This window comes from Procambarus clarkii, chromosome 23 (assembly GCF_040958095.1).
Source record: "Procambarus clarkii isolate CNS0578487 chromosome 23, FALCON_Pclarkii_2.0, whole genome shotgun sequence".
Lineage (NCBI taxonomy): Eukaryota > Metazoa > Arthropoda > Malacostraca > Decapoda > Cambaridae > Procambarus > Procambarus clarkii.
In genome coordinates this window covers 38509497-38534376 of record NC_091172.1, presented here as the reverse complement: position 1 = coordinate 38534376, position 24880 = coordinate 38509497, and the positions used below count along the sequence as shown (strand labels likewise).

General features: G+C 44.2%; 1 protein-coding gene across 1 annotated transcript; it reads right to left on the bottom strand.

Moving 5' to 3' along the window:
- Window positions 1-9: 9 nt before the first annotated feature.
- On the bottom strand, window positions 10-5407 carry LOC138367829 (uncharacterized). Its single transcript, XM_069329807.1, has 3 exons — window positions 5177-5407; window positions 601-722; window positions 10-364 (listed from the first exon to the last, which is right to left on the bottom strand). Exons 1-3 carry the CDS (start codon window positions 5405-5407, stop codon window positions 10-12), a joined length of 708 nt encoding a protein of 235 aa, XP_069185908.1.
- Window positions 5408-24880: the final 19473 nt, after the last annotated feature.

The following is a 24880-nucleotide window of genomic DNA, read 5'->3' as shown; positions in this document are numbered from 1 at the left end:
TAGTACAGACTATACCTCAGGATGGTTCCATATTTCTCGTAAGCAAGCTTCTCCGGCCACAAAATTTAACCCATTGTCGGAAATCATTGATTTGGGGCTGGATCTGAGTGCAGCAAATCTACGAAAGGCTTGGATAAAGGCTTCTGCACTCATGTCAGAAGTCACCTCTAAGTGTTCGCCTCGTGTAGTTGCATACGTGAAGAGGCAAATATAGGTTTCCACCGGAATTCTATCTGGAGTGCCTGTTAGAATTAAAGCTCCTGTGTAATTGACACCTGTGGTCTCAAAGGGACGAAGGTGGACAACTCGCTCCTTAGGAAGTGGTGGAGGTCCTGCGTAAGGACACACTCGAGCGTCGTACCTCCTGCAAATTACACAAGATTTAATAAGTAATTTGACAGTTTGGCGACCTCGGGGAAGCCAAAATTTCTGCTTAAGATCGGTGAGAGTGTCCACCACGTAAAGTGCCATATTGATGGTGACGTAAAACTATAAGTTTGGGTACGTGGTAAAAGTATTGGATTTTTAGTATCCAAGTTAATTTCTACATGAAGCAGACGTCTTCCACGCCTTAATATGTTGTAATCATTTGCATCATACCAGATGCCTAGAGACTTGGTTAATTTGTCTGGAAGATTCTCATATTTACTCCCATAAGTCTCTTGTTGAGCTCGTTTAATCCAATATTTGATATGACTGGGAAAGCGATGCCTAATTCCTATCTAATTGAGAAAATCAAATACATGTGTAGTTACTCTTAGTAACTAGCTTAAACTAGAATAATTATGAGGATTGATAGCTAAGGTTCGTGGAGGTTCTGGCTCCACCATGGGTGTTGTGATATTGGTCACTATGACTTATGACTTTTGTTTAGGCCACTGACCACTAATCAGCCATGGGGGTCCATTAAACCACATATGTGCCTTAGCTGGCTGTTTCAATGTTAAACCTCTTGATAGGTAATCGACTGGATTGTCCTTAGTAGAGACATGTCTCAATTTCAATCCGTTCTCACACTTTCTTACAGTCAATATTGACTTATTAAATACGTGCATATGTGACATACTAAACATACTAGTTTACCTTGAAAAGCTTCATAGAAAACACCGACCTTACCTAACCTTCTTAGTATGCTAAGATAAGCCTCTTATTGCTTCGTAATTACAATTATTACTTAACCTATACCTATAATAGGTTAAGTAATAATTGTAATTACGCAGCAATAAGATGCTTATCTTAGCATACTAAGAAGGTTAGGTAAGGTCGGTGTTTTCTATGAAGCTTTTCAAGGTAAACTAGTATGTTTAGTATGTCACACATGCACGTATTTAATAACTCAATATTGACTATACGAAAGTGCGAGAACGGGTTGCTCAATTTATATCCAGCAGATAATTCATGTATTTCCTTAATGCGGTTACTAACGTAGGGAGTTTTTGTTGTCTCATTGTCTGACCACACTACTAATATCTTACCAAAGTGAATATTACTGAGTGTCTTGGTCAGGCAATGAGCCAACCTTACTCCCACTAACAAGGCAGTAAGCTCCATTTGGGGTAATGACCTCCTTTTAATTGGGGCTACACTTGCCTTTGAAGTAAGTAGAAATGACTGTTGTGTATTAACTAGAGAGGCTACTGCGCCATATGCTTTGCCTGAGGCATCACAGAACACATGCAAATTTGTGGGTAAGTTTTGTCCTAAGGCGTTAGGAGGAAATTGTATTATGAGTCCCTGTGTCCAGTGGTCGGAAAAGACACCATGCTTTAGACTTTGATTAAACAATTCTAGCAAAGAGCTATTTGGCAGCTCAGCAAGTACTCTCATGATGTTGTATGTGATGCCATCCTCTCCAGGAGAGGTAGCCTTACCTTTCTTGAGTGCATTTTTAATTTCAAAGGGGGTTATGCCATAGTTATCGTCAGGCCCTATCTCACTACAAGCAATTTCAATATTGAAGTTACGATTCATTTTGGTACTAGCCAGATGGTGTTGTACATCTAGAGGCAGGCTGCTTATACTGGCAGTGCTTGCATATTGTTGAAGCAGCATAACGGCATAGTCTACAGGTGAATGGTGATCAAGTTGATGACTGCTAGCACGAGAAATCTTGTTAATTTTATTCCACATTTGCGATGAGGATGTTGCATGATTGATGCCTTGCAAAAACTGTTCCCAGTGCTGGTTATACACCTGTTCCTTTAGCTCTCTAAACTCTCGGCTGGCCTTAAGAAATATGTTGAGGGTGTCAGTTGTTTTATGTGTTTTATACTGCTCAGCTAGGAATAGAACTCTGTCATGCAGGGGCTTAAGGCGTGAGTCAGTGAACCACCTCTGTTCCTTTCTCACTGTTTAAGATCTTGTGGATTTTACAATATTGTGATAAAAAGCTGTTACTTCAGTGACCAGGTCCTCATATAATGCACTGACAGTAGTAAAAGAGTAAGTATTGTACCATTCGGAAATGTGGAATTTGAAGGACATGTGTAAATTTTCAGGGATATTAATTATTTTTTTTTCAAAGCTTAGGGGTTTGACATTATTGATAGTGTATGAACTGAATATGGCAAAGTGATCACTAACTAATTCGTGAACAATTGATCCTCCGACAGCATTATCAATGAGACCGTGACCAATGACATAATCAAGCCTGCCACCCAGGAGGTGTGTGACGTTAGCGGAGTCAAAGTTGAATATGGACATGTTATTGTCTTTTAAGTATTTTATAAAGATCCTGCCATTCCTGTTTGTTTTGGTGTCACTCAGGCGAGTGTGTCTGGCATTAAAATCACCCATGACAATGGTTTGAGAGTTCTTGGTGATTTTTGGAAGAGAAGCTTCCACCATTTGATCGCACCTTACACATACATTAACTAAGTTAATAAAGCCGGTCGCTGTAGCAATCTTGAAACAGCTGGTAATATGAGTTGTCACTTTTGTGGTTTTTAACATGTTTACACACTAGGTTACTTTTAACATTCGTCAAGATACCGACATCATGTGAACCAACATTTGAGAATGCTACATAACCTGAAAGTTTGGGTGGCGTTTTATTTTTTTTGTGTTTGCAGTGTATGGTTCCTGCAGGCACAGTAAATCAATGTTGTTGGCACCAGCGTACATCATTAGTGCTTGCAGTGTATGGTTGCTGTAGACACAATACATCAATGTTGTTAACACCAGCGTACATCATTAGAACAAGCAGCCTCCTTCACACGCTTCTCACATTCCACGTGAGAAATTTAAGAGTGAGTAGTCGTGGGGTAATGGTATTCATAAACCTGGTGAAGAGAAGTGTTTACAGGTTTCACAAGTTGCAGACTATTGCATACAAGTGACAATTGTTCAGAGTCATTAATGGCTAAGAGTTCTTTCATCTGTGACAAGGTCAGTTGTTTGCCTCATCTTTCCTAACATTTACAATCATTTTGTGGGATGTCTGGGGCTTGACTCAATTTATTAAATTATTAAATTAATGAAATCAATTACGAAGGACCACCCACTTTTAAGAAAAGAGGGAAACTAATAAAAAGTGATCATTAGAAACACAAGGAAGAACCAGTGTCTATGGCTAAATATTAGGAAGCATAATCACTTAAATAATTAATGGGCTGTATAGTTAATTAACTTAAATCAGAGCCTCAAACACCTACATTGGGGGGTATTGCTAGAACTTCATGTACGTCTAGGAACTAGTGTGGTTCGTGCACCAGTTCATTGTTTAATAACTAATCTTGTGACCAAAATATTAAAGAATCTATAGAAGATTATCACCAGAAATTATAAAGATTATTAGCATTAGAAATTAATCATCTAAATAAACACAGATTATCTCCAGTGTACATGACGAGCATCCAATTAGATAGAATGATGAACAAATAACCAAATTTGGAATAATTAAATGTGTACAAAAAAGTCTTAGCTTTAAGATGATTTCTATGACATCATTCACGCCTCGTCCTCGTGATCTCAGGAATTCCTCGTAGAAACCCTTAGAGGTGAATAACATGAAGGTAGGTAACAGCTCGTTGACTCCTCACATACGAGCTGTAATTTAAGGGATATTACGTAGCATTGAACTAGGCTACTTATATCTCAATATTCATGATATATAAATTAAATTTAGTGTGGTACTAACGTTGGAATTGTTGTAGTCGTTCGATATAACGACAAGCTGCCCCGACATATACAATCTCTAATGATGCATCAAAAAAGAACTATATACTTATCTAAGGGTGCAAATTATGTTGAAGCTTGCCGGTATCGCGTCTCAGGCTCAAACTTCCACAATGTCGTACACGGGGTTGATAGCTTGGCCTAAATATCGACGCGTTATTAGTTGACCGAGCACTGCAGCTCACATAGAATAATAATAATTCATTCTGGGTTGAGTACCAGTGTAATTCTTGCTGATAATCTCAACGTCACGTGTCTCAGACTCTGACGCCACGACCTTTGTTGCTCAATTCCGCAACACGAGTCCACCACGCCACACACACAATGGCGTCTCCCCTTCCCCAACCGCGTCCCCGCATTCGCCACAGAAATTATTTATCACGAATAATATTATTTCGCGTAATTGTGGCTGAAAGACTTTAATAAAGACTGGGTTGTAATTCTAGGGATTTTAATATTATTACTTTCTTGTCTTATGGTAGTAAACAAGAAATGGAGAAGATTTTAGTTTTCTCCATGGCATTCACGCGTGATGGTAAAATTATTACTTGATAACAATTGTAACTAAAAACTCTCAATTTAGAGTTATTTGGGAGTTATGTTATCCATAAATAACTATCACACGGAATACTGATGATTTTAGAGAATCACATTCAATTCTCTAACACACTGGCTATAAATGTGTTTAACTAGATATAATCTGACACAATACTGGTGCTTGGTTTCGTAAGAATTCCAGTATCCATATGCAGATATAATAGTTCATGTGAACATTACTGTTAGTAAGTTTTAGTAACTACAGTAATTAGTATATTTTAATACTAATTTATTATAATACAATAGTATTGTATTAGTGTTGGAAATTTCCAACACATTTCATGTTCATCAAAATTCATAGGGACACAAGAGGTATTGTTTGTAATGAGTTCTTGAGCGCATTTGCTTATTACAGTTAAGACACTCGGATTTTTTATGTTACACTCGCCACAGCGGTACTTACAGCACTGGAGGAAGGGTCAATACTTGCTTGAGATGTGTCAACACTTACATCACTAGAAAGCATTTCACTAGAGACTTGGATGGTCACTTCACTCCTTGGGCTGGCGAGAGGTTCGCTTGAACACTGCCTTAGGGTGCCCATCTTGATCTTAGCATAAATGCTGCTTAGATCATTTTCAATGTGCGTGAGCATTTCTTGGAGCTTACAGATAGTAATTTCAATTTTACTCATGCGTGCTGGAAGTTCCAGCCCTCTGCAGGCTGGTGTCAGGCTTCCCAGGTAGGGGAGGGAAGGATGCCAGGTTGTTGATGTCAGGAACGGTGGTGGGGACATCCCGGGAAGGGGGGGGGGCGGGCAGGTTTAGTGGTGGGGTCATCCTAGGTGGAGGGGTTGACTGGGGTGGTGGGGGGTTGCCCCACTGTGCTGTGGGGAGGGGGAAGCTTGTCACAGTCCATGTGCCAGGCGGTCACACCCTCCCACAAGCACCTGGAACACTTTTGCTTGGTGACTGAGGATGTGGTTTCATCAGTCCCAAGGGAGTGGTCTTTATTGGGGCATTCTTTAGTGGGATGACTGTCTACACAGAAGGCACAGGTGATAGAAGATTGACAGTGCTTGGCTATGTGACCAAAGTGTTGACATTTAAAACACATGACAGCTGAGGACACCCAGGTTGTTATGGGACTGTCTGGCTGGTAGGGATCTAGGAACCTGTGATGTATGGGGGGCGGTGCCTCATTTTCCAAGACGATGACAATCCTGTTTAGTAGCCTCCCCCCAAGACTTGATGCGTCTTACACTGTACACACCTGGTAGTTCTTTCGCATGGGAGATGTCAAGGTCATGAGGGTAGGATGTGACAAGGTACTCTCTGTACCTCCTGGCCCTCTCAGGAGAGTCTGCTTTACTGAATGTGATGCCACCCACTTGACCTTGGAGTAGGGCCGAGATGGTGACTTGATCGGACCTGGCTATATAGATATAGGGTGATGCGTGTCCAGGAATTATGAGGTCTATGGGGTCAGCAAAAGCACGAGGGAGATCACGTTTCATCCAGGAGTACCTCTGGTCACTGGTAACTTTAGATGGAAATGCCAGCTTGGCATATTTATTACGGGCTGCTAGAGGAGGTCGTGGTCCCCTCCCTTTTGTGAGGGTGACATTGGTCATCTTGACAGTATTGTTGGCTTTCCTGAACTGCTTCTCTTTGCGTAGGTTATTCCGGCTTTTGTGTACAGTAAAATTACCATCCAAGGCTGCCTCATCACTTGAGCTGGTGTCCTCCTCAGACAGGGATGTAATGGGATGGATTGCTTGTCCGTAATGTACGCCATGCGGGGAGGTGGCCGAAGTGGACGCATGTGCGTCTGAAGCATTTTGGGAAGGGTCACTGTGATTATCCCCAGCAGGCAAGAGGGAAGTGGCCATAGTCGCCAGAATCACAACATGAAGTTACAAGACACGTCAGCTTCTACCACAGTGTAGCACTTCCTGGATCCAGAACAACAGTGGCCACTAATCATAATGCAGAAACAAGATGAATAGTTCAGACACCATACAAGCAAATGTAGGTGTATACACGTTCAGCTGACAATGCTGCTGTGGGTACCTCGCTGGCAGTGTGGTTTCAGCTGGAGTGGCAGGTGCTCTAATAGTGCCACACTGATACTACATTATCCACACACACGTGCTTAATAGTTTTCTACACTTTATATAACACTGCACTGGTATCACCAATATCACTAAAACACTGAGGCATCAGTATAGCAGGTGAGTGATCCGTTCGTGCCACCGTGTCCAGGCTGCACAGGGAAAATACAGCTTTAGGGAATGGGGCAATAGGGGCTAAAATTCCAGCGCCCGGGGTACCTCCTTAGGCGTCTGACCAGGTGTAAGGGGAGGCGGCCATTTCCCCACTGCCCAAGGCGCCAGTTCAAAAGCAGTCACTTTTTGTCCGAATATCTGGTCAAATCGCTCTGCTCACCACTTTGAAACCTAGGTGAAAGTTTCCAGTAGCAAGATGGTATATATCACTGCTAGGTTGTGGAGCTCCAACAGCCGCCTATACCCATTTTGTAGTAAATCCAGTAGCAGAGAGCAACAAGCACGTCTACTCGCCACCACGTCCACGACGAGACTGGCCTTTCCAGCAAAGATCTGCATCAACTGTCAAACAATCAAATAACTCTATAGTGGCGTGACTAGGCTCGGAACAGTCACCCCCTACAGATCAGAGACATATCTAAGGATAATGAGTCTGATCCACCTGTCCATAAATTGTGAGGTTTAGACACCTTGGGTATTGTCCCTGAAAAGCCTAGTTCAGATGATACATGGACATATCAGCAATATATTGATACTGTTGTGTACAAGGATAAACAGTATTGGGTGAAATTGCCATGGAAGTTGAATCACCCACAACTTCCAGTCAATTATTTTATGGCAGCATCCCAATTAAAATCTCAATTAGCAAGGTTGCAGAAACAACCTGATAAGTTAAATTTGAATCTTGAATTGATACGACAACAACTTAAGAGTAAATTTATAGAGGTTGTGGATAACGATGACCATAAAACAGGTCATTATTTACCCCATCACGCTGTCGTGAAAGAGTCAGTGACGACGCCAATAAGAATAGTTTTCAACTGCAGTGCCAAAACAAACGCAGACAGCATATCTTTGAATGAATGTCAACAAACTGGACCTAGCAAAGGCCACAAGATGTATTATTACACTTCCGCTCTTCTATTTTCGCCTATACTGCAGATATCAGTAAAGCCTTTTTAAGAGTAGGTTTGGAAGAAGAGGATCGTAATTTCACTAAATTTCTCTGGGTAAAGGATCCACAAGATCCTGATAGTGACGTCATCACCTACCGGTTTGCTGCAGTACTATACGGGGCAACCTCTTCACCATTTCTACTCCAAGCTACATTAGATACACATTTGAAGAAGTCAAATAGTCCTTATAAGTCTGAAATCAGTAATAACTTGTACATGGAACCCTTCCAGGGAACTACCAATGATGAAATTAAATTTGTTGAAATTTACCATGAGGTTAACCGTGAGTTGTCAGCAGCCAATATGCCTCTACAATCATGGTCCTCTAATAACAAACAATTAAAGCAGATAATAGGAAAATAATTTCCCGGCTATCAGGTGCCTAATAAATTAAAGGTTCTAGGCATGGAATGGAACACAATTACCGACGAGATGAATGTCAAGTCAGTATCAACAAATATATCACCCCTAACCATGAGAAAATTACTCTAATATATCAGTCAACCATTTGACCCTTTAGGCTTGCTTAGTACTATTTTATTAACAATCTGTCCCCCGTATATTTCGGGTTCGATTATATCGTAGCATCATTAGTAGTAGTATCATTTTTTAAATACATGACCTTAAACTGCTTACATATATCTTCAATGCTTCGTAAATATTGGATGTCTTGCCATGTATTTTCCAGTATTCTGTGAAAAGTGCAGTTATAAATGTCTACAATCTTTGAAACGGCGTGAATGTATTTTAATGAATTAGACTGTGTTATATAACGATACAGCTTACGTTGTAAAGTTTTAATTACAAATAACCGTGAACATCTTCAAGAGGAAACTAGATAGTTTCCTCCGAGGAGTGCCGGACCAACAGGGATGCGGTGGGTATGTGGGGCCTGTGGGCCGCTGCAAGCAACAGCCTAGTGGACCAAACTCTCATAAGTCAAGCCTGGCCTCGGGCCGGGCTTGGGAAGTAAAAGAACTCCCTGAACTCCATCAACCAAGTATCAACCAGGTACGCCCCACTATACTAAATTTCATTTCCGAAAACACGCTATACATTTTTTTTTTTAGAATATATACAAGAGTTATTACATTCTTGTTCAGCCACTATTATGCGTAGCGTTTTGGGCAAGTTCTTAATCCTATGATCCCTGGAATACGACCCCCGCGAAAAATCGTTGTTACAACCAAGTTCCCATCGAAACAGAGGCTAGAGTTAAGGATTTGCACCCAGTAAATCCTCCCTGGCAGGGATACGAACCCAGGACTAAGTGCTTGCGAAACGCCAGGTGAGTGTCTTACCACTACGCCACAGAGACTAAAATTTAATAATATTAATAATTTAAAATTTTTCTTATCAACGTAGGCAACTGATGTCTGACGAGGATAATAACAGCCCCCAACTAGGTCCCAGTGGAGTTAGAGACCATGGTAAATCTCAAGGTGGGGAAGTGATGAGTGTTGAAAATTTGATGGATTAGGACTAGTCCTTCTATCACCCCAACTTAATTAATAGGGAGTGGGCCCTGGGGGATCCCTTTACTAGATTGGAATATTCCATCCGTTAGAGCTATGATTCGGACCCTATAGGTCTACTAAGTAATTTCAGGTCATACTACACTAAACAAATAGAGAATTACATGAATTCTCTCGTGGTACATGGTAATTTTACTTAGTCCTTCAAAATCTTGCTGGAATTAAAACTAACCCTTTTAGGGAGGGACTCACAGAGGATGACTTAATGGAACATTTCATAATGACACCTGCTAGGTTGGTATCACTTGAGGAGGTCAGGGGGCTTATAGATAGTTGGGTTGATTACCTCTTCGTAAAATTAGAGGAGCTCCTTTCGGAAACTGAAGGTATTGAAATTATCTTATATAATGTCGATTTCCTAAAAAATTATCATCGGTAATGGTAGTGTGCGATCTATATTAGGTGATTATGTACCATATCCCCCCTTTTTAAAGGGGGAGAAAGGAGGTCATCTACCCAAATCCCACCAACAACAACAAAACTTGCATAATTCAGTGTCTAGCTGCCTTTATGGCTTCACAACAAGGGTGGAGGTGGAGGCGGATAGGAAGACTTGTAGAGTCTCATACTAGGATGAAAAAAAATGATCCGATATGACCATTTATCCCTCCCACTCTCGTGGGAGGATATCAAATTAGTGAATGGGAATCGTGTCAATATATTTGTATTCAATAAACAAACATACAGATCATGTGCATCACGTCTCACTTTGTCGGCATGAAAGCAAGCAGTACTCAGTCATAATGCCATTATTGCTGTTGGGGGAGTCACATGTGGCACTAATCAAGAATTTTAATAAATTCTTGCGTAACTTTACACGTAGGCACTACCGAAAAAACATTTTCTGTAGTAACTGCCTTTCGGAATATCGTGATTCTAGTGACTTCACAAATCACTCATTGTTACGGCCCTCTCGGGACGCAACGGGGTTCTTGCTCTGATGTTGTTAGAGGAAGATATATGTATCCGTTCCCAAGCCAGTAGTGGCTATCAAGGGATGAGATCCGTGACGCAAGTAACTTAAAAGGGAGTAGGGAAAGAAAGTTAAGAACTTAATATTATATAATGTCCACCATCACCATTTAAATATATAAGAGTAAAACGTACACAAGGGGGAGGGGTATTAACACTTTACAAAGGGGATCAACACTGTAGTCTTCTGCTGGAGACTATGGATCCTTGAAGCTAGGTGCCGAGTCCGCGGTGCTTTCTTCGTGGCCTCAAGACGTGTCCTCTGAGAACGCCGAGTCTACCCTGGCCACAGGTCAGCCACAACACAGGTCCACTGGGGGCACCGTCGTGGAGGCCGTCAACCACACGTCCAGCAGGTCTGCTGGCAGGTACTGAGCCACCAAGGCTGGTACGGCCACTCCACGAACGATAAAAGGGGTACGCCCTAGACAGGAGTCTCGTGTGATATCACCAATCACCCTCCTGTCCTCAATACCACAGTGGATTATCGTCTCCAACCGTCGGTCCCGGGTAAATCCTTTAACTGCCCCTCCAATGGCAGGCTAACACACCACAGTGTTCTTCCGGGGGGACGACGTCACAAAAGCTGCAGCAAACTTCACTGTATGGAGACTGGCTGCCTCGGGTAGACTGACTCCACCTTCAACACAGTGGTCCCAGGTCGGCTCTGTAAGCAGACACGTCATTAATAACCGGGACACTAATACACCACACTCACAGGCTCAGATACAAACGCCCGACATATCCACTCCATAGATGGCGCTGTCGTCGGAGCACCACCTCACCAGAGGTCAGGAGCGGCGGTGTTGAGCGCTGAACCAGACTGGAAACTGGTCCTCGAGGCCAGTACACGCTGTCCTCACTAGGTGTCGTCGTTCGTTTGGCGGGGGTTTCGGGAGCTGACCCACAGATGGCGTGTTTGTCACTGCTCCAGGCTCGGACGCTGGATCCGGGTTCGTAACACCTCCCCACCAAAAAGAATTTGGTTTGGGGTTCTATAAAAAACACAAACCAAATTAGCAGGGCGACACAACTCCAAATGGACTTACTTATACTATGAACTGGAGAGATGAGGCTGTCTTGTCCACAGAATTGTCCTACTGGGCAATTCCGGCACAATGGGAACTTGCAGATTGAAGGCGATGTCCTGCCTGGCGTAACCTTCCACGTCTTCCACGTCTCCACTGCGATGTCAAGCAGGGGCATCATCTCACCTCTCTCGAGTACGGATTGGTTTCGACACGATCTGGGGTGACTCGACACTTCCCTATGTCGTGGCACCGATGATGGCTGACCACTGACGGCATTTCTGGTGCCGGTCCGATGGTCCTTCAGGGAGACAGGAACCTGGAATACAGGGGTCTGATAATTCAGAGTGATAGCGACAGCGGGTAAAACAGTACTTACAGCATACTCTACTAGGTCCACACCTAGTCCCAACGGGGCTGTTCGTACGTCGCAGGTGGCATTCGCTCTGTCACCGTCAGGTCGACCAACGTTCCGCATAACGCTGTGTTGAGGCTCAGCAATCACACGGGGGGTGTCAACCTGCCGGAAACAGTCACTCATTTTATCATCTGTCGTACCTCCTGTATCTACTATCAGCTTCCAGGTCCCTTCTTCAACTGCAACACTTGCAGTGCAAATCTCTAATCCCAGGGACCTCTTCTCGATGTTCACGGGAGCCATCATCCTTCGGGTCGTCCACCGGTCCTCACTGAGAGCACAAACGAGAACACATACGAGAATCAAACAAAGTATCGCTAAGAAACACGAGGCCAATTGAGGGATAAGCTTCCCGAGCCAGTCATGTCCATAGCCGGCCACATCCACACGCCTGGCTTGGACCGAAGAGGGCACTAGACCTTTTGAACACACCGCACCTACCTCTGACGTCTGGGGAATCTCTGGCTGGTTCACTACATGCTGTAACTTGCCATACCGCAAGCACACATCCGCCTTCGCTCCAGACTCGTTGGTATCCGTGGGTGCCCGCACACAAGGCCTCTCTTCTTGCTCAGGTACCTCTGCCTTCTTAACTTCATGTTCCTCGTCGAGAGAATCAGGAGACACTGCTAGAATATCGTCGATCTGCGGGTGAAAGGACAAATTAAATATGTTTACATCCGGGTCTGTCTTTACCAGGACATTACCATTGCCTGTTACCTCAGACCGTGCTGTTCCGGTAGACTCGTCCGCAACCTTGGGAAGATTGATGCTCCAATCTGTCACCAAGTCGTTGGCTAGTACCACGTCAATCCCAGCCACAGGGAGGGTATCGACTACTGCCAACACACATGTGCCACTGAAATAAGGCGTGTCGAGATGTACTGGCACTAAGGGGGCGATGTACTGCGTCCTTGGAAACCCAACCAGGACAACCTCTTGTCTCCCGTTCACACTTACTCCCTCGGGTAACGAGCTCTTCACGATCAGGGACTGGGCTGCTCCACTATCTCTGAGCACTACAATTGATCTACCAGTATGATCACTCGTTACATACCCGGTTGAAGTGTGAGGGACCAACAAACTTGGTCCTTCCTGCGTCGTCGTAGACTGGTTTCCTACTGGTGGTGTAACACAGCTCATCAACATCACCTCCCTTCGTGCGCTGCCACCTCTTCTGCCTCGGCACCTAGCAGCTACGTGCCCTTTCTGCCCACAAGTCCAGCACACCATATTCCTCCTTGGACTAAAGTGTTTCGGACTACTAGGACTTGTTCTTCGGGGGCTACTTGGGGGCGTCTTCTTAGCGCTTCGTGTGACGGGAGTCTCTTCATCGTCCTGAGGTCTGTCAAACCGGCGCTGGTAATTCCTCGGGACGTACTTAGCAGACGGCCTATGAGTCAGGATGTACTCTTCAGCCATGGTGGCTGCTGCACTCAAGGTCTCCACCTGCTGTTCCTCTAAGTACGTCTTCAGGTCTCCAGACAAACAATCCTTGAAGTCCTCGAGCAGAATCAGCTGCTCGAGGTCTTCCTTGGTCTCCACCTTCCGAGAGGCACACCATTCTTGAAAAAGTCGCTCCTTGATGGTGGCGAATTCGGTGAAAGTGTGCTCTGAGGTCTTCTTCAGGTTTCTGAACTTTTGCCTATAGGCCTCAGGTACCAATTGGTACGCCATGAGCACCACTTTCTTCACCATATCGTAATCGCCGGAGTCGTCAAGGGATAACGTAGAGTAGGCGATTTGGGCCTTCCCAGTCAAGACTGACTGTATCATGATGGCCCAATTCTCCCTTGGCCACTACAAAGAGGCAGCGACTTTCTCGAAGGCTGCGAAGAACTTCGAAACTTCTCTCTCGTTGAATTTGGGGACCATTTTGATATTCCTTACCGGATCGAAACCGCTTACTCCAGTTTGTCTCTGTCCAGCGCCTAATCGTAATACTTCTAGTTCATGTTGTCTCTGTCTTTCATTTTCTTCTCTTTCTCGTTCTTCTCTCTCTCGTCTCTCTTCTCTTTCTCGTTCTTCTCTCTCTCGTTTCTCTTCTAATTCTAGACGCCTCATCGCCAATTCCTTTTCTTTCATCTCCATTTCTTTATTTTTCATCTCAACTTCTTTATCTTTTAATTCTCGTTCTAATTCTAACTTCTTCCACTCTATCTCACGATTGATCTCTAGGGCACGCATTTTGACCGTTAGGAAGCTAATATTAAGCTCACCTGCATCACTGTCAATGTCACTGCCCTTATCTTCCTTTTCTGTGGAAGCTATTTCCTCACCTTCCCTTGTACTAGGAGTCTCGCCTTCCTGTTTCTCTTCTGCCTTCAGGTGCCGGTGAACCTTGGACAAGATCTCCACACGGGAATCACTGGCACGGATCTTGATCTCCAGGTAGGCGCTCACTAGTACAAGTTCCGGTTTGCTCAGATACTTTAATCTGGCAAGACAGTCCACTCTGTTCAGAAAAGCCTGAACATCGTCCAGATCATCGATGGTAGCTTTGTCTGCCATTGTCACAGATGGAACACTTTGCACTTAACACACTGCTTACACGTTAGCACTTAACACACCGAGCACTGTTCTACGCCAATATTGCACCAAACACTGCACTTGCCAATATTGCACGTAATCACTCCGGGCACCGCACTACCCAATATTGCACCGAGTCCAAGCGAACACTTCGCTCTACAATATTGCACTAAATCACTGAGCACCGCACTAGTCAATATTGCACTTAATCGCTTAATCACAGCGAGCACCGCACTGCACAATATCGCACTTAGTCACTGAGCACCGCACAGGACGTATAACGTCACAATCGTCACACAGGGGGAATTATATACAGGGATTACGCCACTTCACCACCCCTGTCAAACATACTTAACAAGGGGACAGATCCCGCTGGGGATGCCAATTATGTTACGGCCCTCTCGGGACGCAACGGGGTTCTTGCTCTGATGTTGTTAGAGGAAGATATATGTATCCGTTCCCAAGCCAGTAGTGGCTATCAAGGGATGAGATCCGTGACGCAAGTAACTTAAAAGGGAGTAGGGAAAGAAAGTTAAGAACTTAATATTATATAATGTCCACCATCACCATTTAAATATATAAGAGTAAAACGTACACAAGGGGGAGGGGTATTAACACTTTACAAAGGGGATCAACACTGTAGTCTTCTGCTGGAGACTATGGATCCTTGAAGCTAGGTGCTGAGTCCGCGGTGCTTTCTTCGTGGCCTCAAGACGTGTCCTCTGAGAACGCCGAGTCTACCCTGGCCACAGGTCAGCCACAACACAGGTCCACTGGGGGCACCGTCGTGGAGGCCGTCAACCACACGTCCAGCAGGTCTGCTGGCAGGTACTGAGCCACCAAGGCTGGTACGGCCACTCCACGAACGATAAAAGGGGTACGCCCTAGACAGGAGTCTCGTGTGATATCACCAATCACCCTCCTGTCCTCAATACCCCAGTGGATTATCGTCTCCAACCGTCGGTCCCGGGTAAATCCTTTAACTGCCCCTCCAATGGCAGGCTAACACACCACAGTGTTCTTCCGGGGGGACGACGTCACAAAAGCTGCAGCAAACTTCACTGTATGGAGACTGGCTGCCTCGGGTAGACTGACTCCACCTTCAACACAGTGGTCCCAGGTCGGCTCTGTAAGCAGACACGTCATTAATAACCGGGACACTAATACACCACACTCACAGGCTCAGATACAAACGCCCGACATATCCACTCCATAGATGGCGCTGTCGTCGGAGCACCACCTCACCAGAGGTCAGGAGCGGCGGTGTTGAGCGCTGAACCAGACTGGAAACTGGTCCTCGAGGCCAGTACACGCTGTCCTCACTAGGTGTCGTCGTTCGTTTGGCGGGGGTTTCGGGAGCTGACCCACAGATGGCGTGTTTGTCACTGCTCCAGGCTCGGACGCTGGATCCGGGTTCGTAACACTCATCTACCTGCAACCTCACCCAGAAAATGATTTACCCCCAACCAGGGCAGTCATCAAGTTTTAAGAACAGGGAAGGGTTATGCTCCTTCACATCTGGCATTTTTCGATTTTGAATGTCTCCTGAGTACCGAGGACTGTGTTGGTTCTGTTACAGCCATACATAGACCCTATAGCACACAGCTATATAATTGTCGATAGGAGGCACACTGTCATTGATAAATTTACATATTTTGAGGGTGAAAGTGTCATTCATTTCATGGAGCGAGTAGCTGTCAAGTGGAAAATTATTAGATCCACTCTCCCCAATTATGAAATAGACAAGTCTTTGTAGGATGTGGTACAGTTTAGGAAACAAACACGATGTTAGTTTTGTGAGGGGATATTTACCCCATCCAATCACAGGGTTCATCACCACAATCATTTAAAGGAAAAACTAAATTACCTTGGAGCTTCATGTAACTATTGTAATTTAAGACATAGGAACATGTTAGCGTTCAAATTGCTAATTAGTCTAAATTGTTCACAATATGTGATATCATATGGGATTAATTTAAAAAAAAATAGAGATGGGACCAATGTTGAAAGCAACATCTTAATGAAGAAGGGGACCAAATTTATAAAGGTAAAAAAAGGAAAGCTTAAATTTCTTGATTCACTGGCTTTTATCTTATTCACTGGGAGTCTTTCGTCCCTAGCAAAGGCACACATTGATTCTGGATGTCCCTTAACATTCACCCATAAAATGATAAAAGATTTACCCACATAGAGTCACAATCTGCTCTTGGAAAAGAAGCCATTTTTCCCATATGAATATGCTACTAAAATCAGTTGCTTCAATGACACATCTCTTCAACCTCTTCCACCTATTGAAAACTTTTACAGTTCAGTGAACAAATCAGGTATCACCTCGAGTGAATATAGACATATTGACAACAATATGTCAACACATATTATATAGGGAGACAACAGCATGTGCAACATTAAAAAACTATCTCCTTGTTTATCTATGGTGTGATGTTGGTTTACTTGCTGATATTTTTAGTTATCATAGGGACATACTAGGAGATATATATTCATTGGAATTAACACATTATTGTAGTCTGCCAGTTTACTCTTACGACTGCTTCTTGAAAAGCAGCAAAATATCACTAGAATTGTGTGCAGATGTTTCTCTACATAATCTACTCTCATCTAATATACAAGGGTATTTTACAACCGCTGTTAGGAGCTATGCTAGGGCCAACAATCGCAATTTAACCCTCAGGAGGATAGATCTTCCTATTTACTGTATCTTGACTTCAACTCCCTTTATGGGAGTTGTATGTCTAAGAAATTGCCTTATGGGGGCTTAAGGAGACAATCGTCTGATGATATGAACGCCTTTATTAGTGAGGGGAAGTTAATGTAGGAAGAGCCTTTCTCCTCTAACAAAGAGGGTACTGACTCTTGATTGACACCAAACACATAAGACCTTGAATAGCTAGACTAACTGAAGACCAGCCCATATGTCTGTATCATAGGGAAATAATCATGGCGGATATCTCACCTTATAATAGAGGACTTTTATAACAAAATAAAATCACAAAACTCCCTCAATTTTTTTTTAAACTGATTGGAGATCATCTCCACCAAAAACATTATTTCAATTCTTTAGCTCTGTTACAGCTATTTATTAACTTAGGTCTTGAAGTAGAGTCTGTACACTCAATTTATGAGTTTCGTCAGGGGGATTACATGGCTAATTTCGTCGAGACCAATGTTAAAAATAGAAATGCTTTCACTACAAGGGATAGGAAGTCGCTCTTCAAGATATTTACCAACTGTGTTTTTTATAAAGCCCTATTAAATCAAGCTCGTTATGCCATTGACACCAAACTAGTGACTTCTGCCAGGGGGCTTTTTACGTGAGGTGAGAAATCCACACTTTAAACGAATGATTCACTTATCTGACAATAAATTTTTGCCAATCAGTTCCAGACCATTCATCAAAAAACCTACCCCAACTATATAGGTTTCCAGATCCTTGAACTTGCGAAATACTCCCTGTATCATTTTTGGTGTAAAGTGCTTTAAATGCACTACAAAGATAATGTTAAACTGGTCTTCAGCGATACAGATAGTTATATTTTTCAAATGGAAGGGGTGATTGACATCTTCGGAGAAATTGGGAAAGAGCCCCTAAAGTCATGGATGGATACCAGCAACTTCCCTAAAACTCACCCTTGGTATGATCCTAGTAGTATAGGTGTTTTAGGACTTTTAAAGTCTGAAGTTTCAGACCGACACATCCTCGAAGTTATTACTTTGAAACCTAAGATGCACAATGTGTTATTGCATGACAACTCCAATTCCACTACTGCTAAGGGTATTCCTCGTGCTGTGCAAAGGTCAATAACACATAGACATTTTAAAAAGACACTAGATAGTAATGGAGAGGTGGACACTTTTCAATATTCACAAATTAGAAATGTGGGTGGGCAGATGGTTACCATTTTGAATACTAAGTGTGGCTTAAGTGCCTTCCATGATAAGCGCTTTTACTTTAAAAAAATCACTAGCTTAGCTTATGGTCACCCGAACATATCGGTAGAATCACACACCTTTACAACACCCCAAGAAATGAACAGCAGTGATGGGCTTGAGGAGGTCCTCGATCCAACCATCATCGCCACACCGGAAGATGAGCCATCAAGCCAGGAAGAGGAGAAGGAGAAGGAGAAGAAGAAGATGGTGAAGAAGAAGAAGCAGAAGAAGAAGAAGAAGAAGAAGAAGAAGAAGAAGAAGAAGAAGAAGAAGAAGAAGAAGAAGAAGAAGAAGAAGAAGAAGAAGAAGAAGAAGAAGAGGAAGAAGAAGAAGAAGAGGAAGAAGAAGAAGAAGAAGAGGAAGAAGAATAGCCCACTACAGATGTATGGTCAAGGCAACGGTCACTTGTCAGTCACTACTATGAGGACAGAGAGGAGTTGCAGTGTGAAGACTTATAGTAAATTTACATGTTCTATGATTAATGTTTTATGTACATTGTTATTATATTTATAAAAACAGATTATTATTTATTTTACCTCTTTTTATTCTATTAAGTGGAGTTTGATTAAGGTCACTTGAGTATCTGATAATTATGGAAACAGTGGTTATCAGGTCATTGACCTCAAACACCTGCTCAACCATCCATCAACAAGATATGGTTACACACTTGACAGCCGCTACTATAACTACGGAGATGAGGTGGTGTGTGTCTATAGCGACACCTGCAGCAGAACACACCTCAATCTCCTTTGATCTGTACCCCGTACCCCCCTATAAAACAGATTAATATTTTTTCTTTTTACCATCCTTTATTGTATTAAGTGGAATTTGACTAAGGCCACTTGAGTATCTGATAATTATGGAAACAGTGGTTAAAACACCCCAAAATCATTAAACCACTATGTTACTGAGAATCTGATAATTATGAAAAAACAGTGGGTTAAAAACTCCCAAATTCATTGAACAACAATGATTAATGACCTCAAACACCTGTGCATCCATACATTAACCACATATGACCTTCCACCTTACAGTACTCTCTGGTGGTACCTCCAGACGACCCGCTGCAATCTCCTGGTCTCTCCCAGCAACCCCGCCTCCGATTCCAGGTCAATGACCTGGAATGACACACCATTGACCCACAATTTTGCTGGCTGCTACAGGCAGTAAATATATTACTCCCGTGGCTGGAGCTCTCTTTACCCCTTTTCTGGAGCTCTCTTTTCCCTGTGGTTGGAGCTCTCTTTACCCCGTGGCTTTAGCTCTCTTTACCCCGTTTCTGGAGCTCTCTTTTCCCTGCGGTTGGAGCTCTCTTTACCCCGTGGCTTTAGCTCTCCTTACCCGGTTTCTGGAGCTCTCTTTTCCCTGCGGTTGGAGCTCTCTTTACCCCGTGGCTGAAGCTCTCTTTACCCCGTGGCTGGAGCTCTCTTTACCCCGTACCTGGAGCTCTCTTTACCCCGTGGTTGAAGCTCTCTTTACCTCGTGGCTGGAGCTCTCTTTACCCCCGTGGTTTTAGCTCTCTTTACCCCGTGGCTGAAGCTCTCTTTACCCCGTGGCTGGAGCTCTCTTTACCCCGTGGCTGGAGCTCTCTTTACCCCGTGGCTGAAGCTCTCTTTACCCCCGTGGCTGAAGCTCTCTTTACCCCCGTGGCTGGAGCTCTCTTTACTCCATGGTTTTAGCTCTCTTTACCCCGTGGCTGAAGCTCTGTTTACCCCGTGGCTGAAGCTCTCTTTACCCCCGTGGCTGAAGCTCTCTTTACCCTGTGGCTGAAGCTCTCTTTACCCCCGGTGTTTTCGCTCTCTTTACCCCGTGGCTGAAGCTCTCTTTACCCCCATGGCCTTAGCTCTCTTTACTCCGTGGTTTTAGCTCTCTTTACCCCGTGGCTGGAGCTCTCTTTACCCCGTGGCTGGAGCTCTCTTTACTCCGTGGTTTTAGCTCTCTTTACCCCGTGGCTGGAGCTCTCTTTACCCCGTGGCTGGAGCTCTCTTTACCCCGTGAATAGTGCTCTCCTTATCCCGTGGCTTTAGCTCTCTTTACCCCCGTGGCTGAAGCTCTCTTTACCCCCGTGGCTGAAGCTCTCTTTACCCCCGTGGCTTTAGCTCTCTTTACCCACGTGGCTGAAGCTCTCTTTACCCCCGTGGCTGAAGCTCTCTTTACCCCCGGTGTTTTCGCTCTCTTTACCCCGTGGCTGAAGCTCTCTTTACCCCCATGGCTTTAGCTCTCTTTACCCCGTGGCTGAAGCTCTCTTTACCCCCCGTGGCTTTAGCTCTCTTTACCCCGTGGATGGAGCTCTCTTTACCCCCGTGGCTATAGCTCTCTTCATCCCGTGGCTTTAGCTCTCTTTACCCCCGTGGCTTTAGCTCTCTTTACCCCGTGGATGGAGCTCTCTTTACCCCGTGGCTGGAGCTCTCTTTACCCCGTGGCTGGAGCTCTCTTTACCCCGTGGCTGAAGCTCTCTTTACCCCCGTGGCTTTAGCTCTCTTTACCCCGTGGCTTTAGCTCTCTTTACCCCCGTGGATGGAGCTCTCTTTACCCCCGTGGCTGGAGCTCTCTTTATCCCGTGGCTTTAGCTCTCTTTACCCTGTGGCTGGAGCTCTCTTTACCTTGTGGCTGGAGCTCTCTTTACCCCGTGGATGGAGCTCTCTTTACCCCGTGGATGAAGCTCTCTTTACCCCCGTGGCTGGAGCTCTCTTTACCCCGTGGATGGAGCTCTCTTTACCCCGTGGATGAAGCTCTCTTTACCCCCGTGGCTGGAGCTCTCTTTTCCCCGTGGATGGAGAACTCTTTACCCCGTGGATGAAGCTCTCTTTACCCCCGTGGCTTTAGCTCTCTTTACCCCGTCGCTAGAGCTCTCTTTACCCCGTAGCTTTAGCTCTCTTTACCTCGTGGCTGGAGCTCTCTTTATCTTGTGGCTGGAGCTCTCCTTTCACTGTGGCTAGAGCTTTCTTAACCCTATTGGTGGAGCTCTCTTTACCCCGTAGCTGGAGCTCTCGTTACCTTGCGGATGGAGCTCTCTTATAGAAATGCACCAAACGTTTTCTTAAGATAATATAAAAGCCGATAACATGTTTTCCATAATCATTTAGATGTGCTTATAAGACTGCCGCCATCCCTTTTCAACCACAAAAACCTTCAGGCAATTCCCATAACTAAAACATGCATTATAATCACTGCCAAATGTTCCCGAACATTTGTAATTATGTAAAAAATAATAAGTGAAAGCATGTTTTACTGTGATAATTACAATGAAGATTGAACGTCATAAAGAGTAATTTTATGGAAAAATAAGTAACAGTTATAAGAGAATATCTGACAAATAAGTGGCAGGTGTTGTCAAAGGAAGATGACGCTATTATTAGATCAACTTCGTCCACCACGTATTTTCCACTGTTGAAGTAAATACAGCCTATCTATCCCCCAGAGTTACATCGTTTATAATTTAAAGGAACATAACCATATTTCTTACTTAATCCTTTTAAAAAGCCCCGAACAAGTATCTAAACCTTTTTTTAAGTGAAGAATTTTTAATTGTAGAATTCATTAAAAATTCCTATTCACAACGACTGCTTACTTATCGGTAAACGTATTTCAATAACACAACAGCATACACGTCATTAATAAATAAAAAGCCTTCTACTATTTTATATGTTTGAATTGCTGAAGTGACACTTTTAGCTACCAACTCGTTAATAAAACAGTTTTAAGATTTTGCATATTTTTGGCGAAATTAACACCGAAAATTCTTCTTATGTGTAGAGGGAACATCTATCTGACAACCATTTAAGATTCCATTTTTTGTTGGAGTCGTAGATAAGCTATGTGTAACTTAGAGGTCTAGAAAAACTTTTGAATAGGTGGGCTTTGTGAGTAAAACTCCCACGTCACCCTTAAATTGTTAATGTAACACGTAGAAATAAATTGCCGCTGGTTCTGTTAATTACTTAAAAATACATTAGTTATTCATAAAAGAGACTGAAAATTAAAACTTTCCTTTAGAAAACGTAGTTAATTTTCTGTGTCGTCATCAACTTGTCACAAAATTTATCCAGCTAATGTTACATTAAAATCATCAGTCTTACGACTAAATCCAAAATAAAATTAATATACTGCCCTCCTCCACTAAACTACCTCCATCCTCCACATCTTCAATCCTCCACTGTTCCAACCCATTCTCACCCTTCTCTCCTCAACCCTACCAACCAACCCACACCCCATTCACCTGCCATTCTCCAGTTTTCACCGCACCACTCATCCCAGTCTCACCTCACCACCATCACCACACCACCGTTTTGTACTGACCAATATGTACTAACCCCTGTCTTTCTGATCTGTTACTCTGCTCTTGCTCTTTCGCCACCTGATTTAACTGACTCTGTGCAAGTACCACGGCCGGTGTGTAGTAAATCTGGTCACGCAAAGAGTCGGGGCATCTGTTCTGCCATTGTAGCATGGCTAGGCTATCGATAGGCATAGGAGGTTAGGGTTTACTAACTACTAACTTACTCTATCTCATCTCATATCATCTTATCACAATGACAATTAAAATTAGCATTAAGTTCATTGGGAACATAGCCACCACTGAGAATGACCTTGCAGCGTTACAGAGCTCAATTGCAGAAGTTGCCCCAGTAGATGTTCACATCAAACCATGTAGAGGAGCCACAGTAATGCTCTCCAATGAAGATGAGATGAGGAAACTCCTCAATCCCGACCTCCAAGGCGCCTTTAAGAGGGCAAATATTGAACTACATCCCACTGCCCAATACCAGGCTGCAAGGTCGGTCTTTGTGACAAGACTCAGCACGATGATCAAATCCCAAAGGATCGAGGACATTAAGGATGAAATCAACACCGTAAACGACGGATTCCAGGTCATTGGGATATACAAAATCCACCATCCCAACTCGAACAGAGCAACTCTTAAACTAACACTTGACACTCCAGCCCAAGCCAGGGAACTGGTGGAAAATAGGCTCAAATGCTTTAACTTATCTGTTACACCAGACCGGATAAGCAGTGAGAGGTACGTTGAAGTCACACAATGCTTCAAGTGCTTTGAGTTTGGCCACCTACCTCCTCAATGCAAAGCAAATGTCGAAAAATGCAGCAAATGTGTAGGATTTCACCGCTTCACTACATGCACTGAAACCATCCTAAAATGTGCCCTATGCAGTGAGAATCACAAGGCAGTGGCTGTTCACTGCCCCAAAAGGAAAGAGGAAATCCAGAGGATTCTGGACCAGGCCAGGCAGGTCACCACACGTACATAAACTATACCACCACCAAACATGGGGACACAAACCTTCCACACCAGGAACCCGTCCCCAGTGTACATCCACCACCACCAAATGGTGACCAAGTGGAACCCCAAACACGGGGGGGGGGGGGGGGAAGGGTAGACCAGGCAGGCTGATCGAATGACCCCTGAAATAACCCTTTCAGTCCAAGTCCTTCCTTCACTCCTTCAGTTCAGATTGCGATCGCAGACAGGGTCGCCCAGAACGACCCTCCCCAGTTCTTAAGAACAATAAACAGCCTTCTTCAGGTCAATAACCTCCTCTGGTGTCTATACCTGCGGACCTACTTCCTACTGAAGCCTCAACTGAGCAGCCAACCCCTCTTCCCCCACCCCACAATCCTGCCGGAGCCTTCCACCTCGACACTCAGTCGACACAGACGCCACCACCCCCAGCTTCAGATCCACCCCCTACCTCTGTTACACCGCAGGAAGTCAGCACGGGAACAACCTCCCAGGCCAAGATTACCCAGAACTTTCATACCCCAAGTCGGCCCCCAACCCCTCACCCACTATCCACGTCAACACCTGCTCGAGGGGTACACTCCCAGCATCCCCACGAGGACTCCACCGACTCCAGCTCGTCTCGGATGATTCAGTGGACACCGAGGGCGAAAATTCCTCTGATAATGACTGCTCCGTAGACAACGTTCAACTTTCCACCGGTACTGAGGGGGAAAATGGTGTTCAGAGGTCGAGAAGGGACTCAATACCGGCCGGCAACACAAGAAGCAGGTCACAACAGAATGAAACACAACAACAGCAACTTTACCATCGCAAATAATGGGGCTGAAGATAGTTAAGATCAAAACCCGCCACTTTTTGAACAATCGATACTTACTAGAGATAGAACTCAGCAAACACAACCCCGCGGTGGTTCTGCTCAACGAAACCTCGGCACACCCAGATCAATACGTCAAAATTCACGGCTACACGATGATTGAGAAGAACGAGAGGCCGAACAGAGGTGTGGCTATCTTGGTCAAGAGAGGATGCCCGTTCACAAATATCTTTCTGCAGGAGGGAAAGGCCCTGGCGATTGAACTCTCCACCACCCACGGCCCTCTTGCAATCCTAACAACATATATACCCTCTGGCCTGCACGCCATTCCATCGAGGGCAATCCACAAAGTACTCAACAGGAACGTGCCAGCGATCCTTGCAGGTGCCTTAATGCACACCACGCTGCGTTCTTCAA

Excerpts from the sequence above, each read along its gene's own strand:
- LOC138367829 (XM_069329807.1), bottom strand. The coding sequence starts at position 5,407 with ATGAGTAAAATTGAAATTACTATCTGTAAGCTCCAAGAAATGCTCACG. Across the intron at positions 723-5,176 it reads TTGACCCTTCCTCCAGTGCT|ATAGGAATTAGGCATCGCTT; the intron begins GTAAGTACCGCT and ends TTTCTCAATTAG. Across the intron at positions 365-600 it reads ACCAAGTCTCTAGGCATCTG|GAGGTACGACGCTCGAGTGT; the intron begins GTATGATGCAAA and ends TGTAATTTGCAG.